Here is a 7,226-nt window from a genome sequence, read left to right as displayed (position 1 = left end):
AAGCCTTATTATTAGGCAAAACCCTGCAAAAGTAGACTCCCTATAACATGAGTTAACCGTCTCCGTGCTCCTCCGTCAGGTGGGTCTGCTGGACCGGCTCGGCCGGGTGACGGTGCGCTCGTCTCCCATGGCGACCCGCCTGCTGCTGTGCGAACACGCGGAGAAGCTCCAGGCCGCCATGGTGCTGAAGAACCACCACGGCAAGCACTGCGAGCTGGTGAACCGGGCCATCGCCACGGCGCTGCAGAAGAGCGGCGCCGCCGTGCCGCCCAGCCTGACCGCCGCCGACGTCTTCTTCAGAGAGGTCGGTTCGAATCCCGCGCCGTTGGACGGGCGATGGGATTTAAAATGTTACATGTGCTTAAACACTGTGTGTGATTTGCATTATACATTCAAGCTAAAAGGCAAAAGCATTATTTCAACATAAGTGAAGACATGTTGGTCATGCCCTAATTTTGTTGTTATAAGTATATAGATTGTTGTTTGTTGCATTAACCCGTTTGCGCCGGATGCTTCGCGACGACACATCTACCGCCGGTTACTGCGTTGCGCAACTCTGACCCTCCCGCCGGCTGCTGCGTGGCGCAGCATGTTGTATTCGTCGGTCTTCTCATGACGCGTGCGGCAGAGAACGCACCGTCATTAGGCTCGTTCGAGATGAGCCAGGTCTGCGCAGAATCGATCACCGGCGATCGGCGCCCGTTGCATGCCGGTTAGATTTGTGTCCGACTTGATCCGACTGCTCTGAAGTCATGCACACGTGGGCAACGGAAATCTCACGAGAGCAAGGCGGACGCAGTTCTGAGAGAGCAGGCGGCAGTTGCTTTTCACGACTGCAGAGCCAGGCGGACCCAGAGCATGCTGGGAAACGCCGGCTTCTCAGCTATTTAAATATGATTGGTTTACAACATTGAACGTTTATATAAACTTTTTATGTTTTTGAATCGGAGCGATTTTAATTGATTTGTCTGATTTAAAGACTTATTCTGTCCAGAACACACGTTGTGTGATATGATAGTTAAGTTTAGAAGTCAAAGAGACTAAATCCGTTCAGATCACTGATCATCTCCAGTCTGTTGTCATTAAAATCAGCAACAGGTCGCATGTAGAGCACTTTGCAGCTACTCTGTCATAACTAAAACAAACTGGAGACTGTGTACAGCTGATATGTGGGTCGTATATTTGATTAAATCGGAATCGCACACAGTGTTTTCATCACTTCCTGTCCAGCCTGAAGGCGGCTGGAACGGCTGGAAACTGTCGACTTTACCGCAGCTTTTTGTCACCGCCCCCGCTGCTACCGCCTGCTCTCGTCCACTTTACAGGCGAGGCGCAGTTCATCTCGAACGAGCCTAGTGTTTCAAATCCACATGAGGCGGTCTTGTTGGCTATTTAAAGCCATGTGACCACCAAAATGTACCGTAGTTTGCTGAAAATCACGTCAATCAAAACAGACGTACATGTGCGTTTGTTTTGATGTTTGAGAGAGCGAGCGAGGGAAAAGGCTCCGACAGAGGAAGTGGTGATTATGATGAAGACCTCTCCTCCAAACTCCCACTATTTCCAACTCAACGTCCCCGCCCTGCTGTCTAATCCCTCCTCTGATCGCCGTAGAGTTTTCTGACTCGTCTCTCAAACATCATAAACAAACGCACATGTGCGTCTGGTTGATTGACGTGATTTTCAGCAAACTACGGTGCATTTTGGTGGTCACATGGCCAACAAGACCCACCTCATGTGTATTTGAACCAATGACATTCTCTGCTGCACGCGTCATGAGAAGACCGACAAATACAACATGCTGCGCCACGCTGCAGCCGGCAGGAGGGTCAGAGTTGCGCAACGCAGTAACCGGCGGTAGATGTGTCGTCGCGAAGCATCCGGCGCAAACGGGTTAAGTTGTTTTGCAATACAGTGAACCCTCGCTATATCGCGGTTCACCTTTCACGGTCTCGCTGCTTCTCGGATTTGCATCTCAAACATAATCAACGGTGCCATGTCGGTTTATAAGAATCTTTTTGCCCAGAAGAAAAAAAGAGCGACAACAACTACCGATAACTATGTTCTTCTCTCGAAAAAAAAACATAGACCGTTAATCTTAATACAGTCTATGGTCCGGATGCAGCGGCTCCGTCAGAAGAGCGGTGAAATACACGAGAGTCACCAGGTTTCCTGCTGTACTTTGTATTTTTTTAATAATCATTTTTCATTTTCTCCCGTTCTAATCCAATGACTCTGGTCGCGGTGGAGGGGGGGGCGGGCGGTGCTGATCGCCGACATTTTGAAGCCTTCAGTTCGTTTTGATGATTAAAATTATTATTTTACAGTACAGTAGTTATTTAAAAAAAACAAACGTTTATACAGTACTTTTATTTGTTAAACAAATGCTTGGGCCTGTAGAAAGGTTTTGTTCTTTGGTTTCAACGTATTATGGAGTATTTCATCGTATCATAATTGTAAAAAAAATAAAATAAAGGTTACTACTGCTGCTACTACTTCACGGATTTCACCTATCACGGGTTCTTCTTGGAACGTAACCCCCGTGATAAACGAGGGCTCACTGTACTCTGTTCTATAACATAAGATGTTCTGGTATATTCCATGATAATCCAGCTTGTTCTCAGTGTGTCGGAAGTAGAATTGATGTTAGGGACGCTTCCTGAGTCTGGTTCCAGTCCCTCTTTAACACCCTAACTGATCTTTTGCTCTGCAAGTCCTGAACTGAGGGTCATAAACTTTCAGTCACATTCCAACTGAAAGATAACGAATAAGCTCACGAACACATCACACCACTGTGGTCTAGAGACACCCCCCCACCCCCTTAGTGGATTAGACCAGGGGTGCAAGAGCTCGATCCAACTTTGTCTCAAGATGTCCTACATAATAAAAAAGATTCATACATCGATATCTGAGATTCTGACGACTAATAGACTGAACCCTGAGACCGGAGCAGGATGTAGCTCCAACAACGGGGACGGTCCAGGCGGCGTGTAGAGGCGCTGAGTTTAAGGGTGTGTTTTGTTTCCCGTGACCTCGCAGGTGTCCCAGATCTCCTCCGTGTTCGAGTGCCTGCTGGACGAGGAGGAGCGGAGTCTGAAGGAGAGCCCGGTGGACTCGGTGCAGTGGGCCGAGGTCGTCCTCGCCGTCAACGTCGTCATCAAGGTGAACACTCGTCACAAAACACGCTTCATCTCGTCATATCCCTCCGCCAGCCTGTTAACTGAATTACAGGCCGGGTAGGCCTGCAACATGTTAAATAGTCCCTTGTTAAATCAAGTATCATATTACACTATTAAGCTTCAACTGATGCAAATATGTGACTCATTCCAGTAACCCTAAAAACGGTCATTTGTTAACTAAATATTCACAAAGTAAATGTCATCTTGCGATATCAAGCTTCTACTGTATAGACTGAGTTCTGTTGGACTAAAGAATTCAGATGTTTCTTCTCCAGCTCACAGTCCAGGAGGTGAAAATGTAACCAGAAACTAACCGGTTATCATCTGACCTACGGCCTCAGCTTTTAAATTGCGCTCAAGTCTCCTCTTTTTTAAATCATCCCAAAAAACATCCCTTAATAAGAGAAGTTCCAGAGATCCGTTGTCCCCACGGCCATCAGGTTATTTAACACCATCTAGCCCCTGAGAAGAGGCTTTATGGTGTATTATTTAACTTTTGTTTTTTGGTGGATGAAAAAAATCCATCGACATCGCAATAAATGAAAATCAAGGTACAAATCTTCAACTTAAGGAAACACCTGGTAACCTAAAATGTACTTTCATCAAAGATCAATTGACAGACCCCTGAGGGAATGAATGCTCCTGGAACAATCTGATTGATTTCCTTATTACAAGTGAAAGTTAAGCGGTTCAGATGTCAGAAATGTTGGCAAGTTTGGGTCCTTTGATGTGGATCACCTGCATGGTTTTTGGAAATGCCTGAAATAGGAAATGGTTTGTAAAGTGCTTCAACATATACTAGATGCAAGGTCCCTGAATGTACCTTCCAAACAGTGGTGTGGGGTGTGTGTGTGGTGTGTGGTGTGCTGTGTGTGTGTGGTGTGGGTGTGGGTCTCTGTGTGTGTGTGTGTGTGTGTGTGTGGTGTGTGTCTGTCTGTGGGTCTATGTGTGGTTTGCGTGTGTGTGTGTGTGCTCGTCTATGTCTGTGTCGTGTCTGTGTGTCTTGTGTGGTGTGGTGTCTGTGTCTCTATGGGTGTCTTGGGTCGTGTGTCTCTGTTGTGTGTGTCTGTGCTTGTGGATGTCTCTGGTGTGTGTGGTGTGGTTATGTGTGTGTCTGTGTGGGTGTTGTGTGTGGTGTGTGGTTCTGTGTGTCTTGTCTGTGTCTCTGTGTGTGTGTTTCTCTGTGGTGTGTGTGGTGGTGTTGTCTTTGTGTGTGCGTGTACATTTGTGCGCGACGTGTGCGGTTTTGCGTTGTGTGTGTTCTCTGTCTCTGTGTGCGGTCGTACATGCTGTTGCTCTCGTTGTGTGTGTTATGGTTCTGTGTGGTGGGTTGGTTTATCTATGTCTCGTTGTGTGTGTGTGGGTGTGTGTGTTGTGTGGGTCTCTGTCTGTCGTCGTTGCTCTGTTTAGCTATGTGTGTGTTGGTGTGTGTGTGGTGTGTTGTCGTGCAGCTGGAGTCTCTCTCTGTGTGTGTGTGTGTGTGTGTGTGTGTGTGTGTGTGTGTGTGTGTGTGTAGGACATGCTTCAGGCTGCGAGTCAGTACAGGGAGACGAAGGCCTTCATGTACAGAGCTTCTGAATCCGCTGCTGTGGAACCGGAGTACATCCCATGGACAGGTACATCTCTAGTTCTCTATTCTCCAAATATCAACCGCCTCAGAGTTTCCGCTGGGTCTTTAAAAAGGAAAAACATTCAAAATGTTTACTTCTTAAGAAGTCTAAAATTCACTGATGTATTGTGTTCTAGGTCTAACATGATTTTAAACGGGTCTTAATTTTCCTACGTCCATGCAACCCTTCCTCCTCTAATGCTCTTTTTATTTATTTATTCTGTGCTGTTGTAGTTCTTTCTTTCGCTAGTCCACAATAAAAAACACATAAAATAAGAAAGGAGACCAACGTGCAACTTACATTGCAGCCAATTAGCTTTCGTGTTAAGTCTCTTTTACATTGTACCACAGACAAAAAAATCTGAATTTAGGGCGTAATTGATGTTGCACTAAACAATTAAAACCAGTACAATTTCAATTAAACAATTACATTTCATTCACAATGGCCATTAAGGTCTTTAAAAAGTCCTAAATTTGACTTTGTGAAACCTGCAGAAACTCTGGTGTCAGTTTGTTTGTTTAGCTCTGATTTTTATACGTGCTTTAATACCAGAAAGTCTGTGTGGACATTACATTAAAAGCTTGGTTTGATTTACACTGTCTGCATAAAATATGACCATGTTCAGTCCTAAAAAAAAAATGAGCTTCCTGTTGATAAGATGCCAGCACGTGCTGTTTTTTAAACCGCTGAAACTCAAAGAAATGAAACGATCATGCTCTAAATGTCCTAATGGCCGTTAAGTTACGTGTAAAGGTGTTTTTATTTGGAGCAGAAGAGCTATTTAACGTCTTCTTCCCCCCCACAGCGTCAGGAGGTGTCGGAGGCGTCCGCAGCGTCCTCTCCCGCCAGCACGAGGTCATCCTGCGCTCCGTGTACCCGCACGCCGACTCCGAGCTGCGCAGCGCCCTTTGCGAGCAGCTGGTGGCGCTGTTGGACATCTACCTGGGCGGCTACGTGGCCCAGCTGACCTCCCTGCAGCAGCAGAGGCCCCCGGGGGCCCAGCAGGAGCGCTACAACAGCCTGGAGATGGAGTACAGCCAGCGCCGCTCCGAGCTGCTCGCCCCGCTGCGTAAGTGGAGGAATTAACCGAAAACTGAGTCTCACGATGGAAGCCGATTTTAATTAGAGCTGCAAAGATCAACGGATTAGTTTTCCACTATTAAGGTAGTTTGTAGGGGTGGGGGAAAAAATCGATACAGCATAGTATCGCGATATTTCCCGTGGCGATACTGTATCGATACACAAACGCCAAGTATCGATTTTTTATTTATTAAACTGCACATGAGAATTTAACTTTTTGTAGTAGAATATCAAATCATTTGCTTCTTCATTCCACCAATGGCGCTTTTGTTTTCTGGTGAGTTCAGCGGGTGTGCTGTCACGTGTCAGGAGGATGTAGATAAAATAAACATGTCAGCGTTAGAGAGAGAAAATCGAAATGCACACGTCTGCATTTAAATCAAGTGTTTGGACTTTTTCGGATTTTAACAGAGGGGACAACTGAGATGGATATGAGACATGCGATTTGCAAGGAGTCGTATGCAAATAAAATACTCAGGGAACACCACCAACTGAGGGCTCATCTTACACGCCACCTCCAGAGTTAGCGTAGCCGAGGACGGTAAGCCAATGCTAAACCAGCTCCGCCGAAAAACCCACCCACACTGGACACACTTAGCTTGACAAAGCTACCTCCAAATTCAGAACGAGCGAAGAAAATAACTCAAACCATCGCCTGCTTCTGTGCAAAGACCTCGCCATACAACGTTGTGGAAATGAGGGATTTTGTCAACAAAACAGTGGAACCAAGGTACGTAACTCTGTCGCGCCGCTTTTTCACGGATGCAGCCGTACCCAGGTCCACAGAAGTTAAACTCAAAGTTCAGGAAAGTTTAAAAACGCAGAACGTGTTGCATTGACTTGTGATGCTCCACCTTAATTGAATGCAAACAGTTCAGTTTGCCGTTGTATAACATTTATAACACATTCATGAAAGTGTTTGTTGTTAGTCAGCTTGACAGTCACATTTTACAGCAAAAAATCCATGTGAGATGAACAGATGTTGACGATATTTTCCTTGGGGACAAATAATGAGTTGGAAAAAGTAATAGAGTACAATATATCGCAGAATATCGCAATATGTTTAAAATCGCAATAATATCGTATCGTGACCCAAGTATCGTGATAATATCGTATCGTGGTGCCTCTGGTGATTCCCACCCCTAGTAGTTTGGTATTGGATTAAACGGTTTGAGTCTTTTTTTTCTTTGTGAAGTAAAAGTAATAAATTCACTGTTCCGGGGCTGTAGTACTCGAGTCCGGTCTCGGACTCCAGACTTGGACTCAGTGGTTTTTGGATTCTGGCTTGTCTCGGACTCACTGGTATTTGGACTCCAGACTTGGACTCGCTAGTATTTGGACTCCAGATTTGGACTCG

At 45.8% G+C, this 7,226-nt stretch overlaps 1 protein-coding gene across 1 annotated transcript in view; it reads left to right on the top strand.

Annotated features, from left to right (window-relative positions):
* nup133 (nucleoporin 133) overlaps nucleotides 1-7,226 on the top strand; it is a gene marked incomplete in the record, with an annotated part of 100,913 nt that overhangs the window by 53,348 nt on the left and 40,339 nt on the right. Inside the window, 4 exon segments of the mRNA XM_032516326.1 lie at nucleotides 80-304; nucleotides 3,040-3,162; nucleotides 4,696-4,795; nucleotides 5,595-5,858. Coding sequence (XP_032372217.1) covers nucleotides 80-304; nucleotides 3,040-3,162; nucleotides 4,696-4,795; nucleotides 5,595-5,858 — 712 coding nt within the window.

The sequence above is a fragment of the Etheostoma spectabile genome, chromosome 5, assembly GCF_008692095.1.
Source record: "Etheostoma spectabile isolate EspeVRDwgs_2016 chromosome 5, UIUC_Espe_1.0, whole genome shotgun sequence".
Classification (NCBI taxonomy): Eukaryota; Metazoa; Chordata; class Actinopteri; order Perciformes; family Percidae; genus Etheostoma; species Etheostoma spectabile.
The sequence above is the reverse complement of the archived record's forward strand: the minus strand, read 5'-3'. Positions and strand labels throughout refer to the sequence as shown.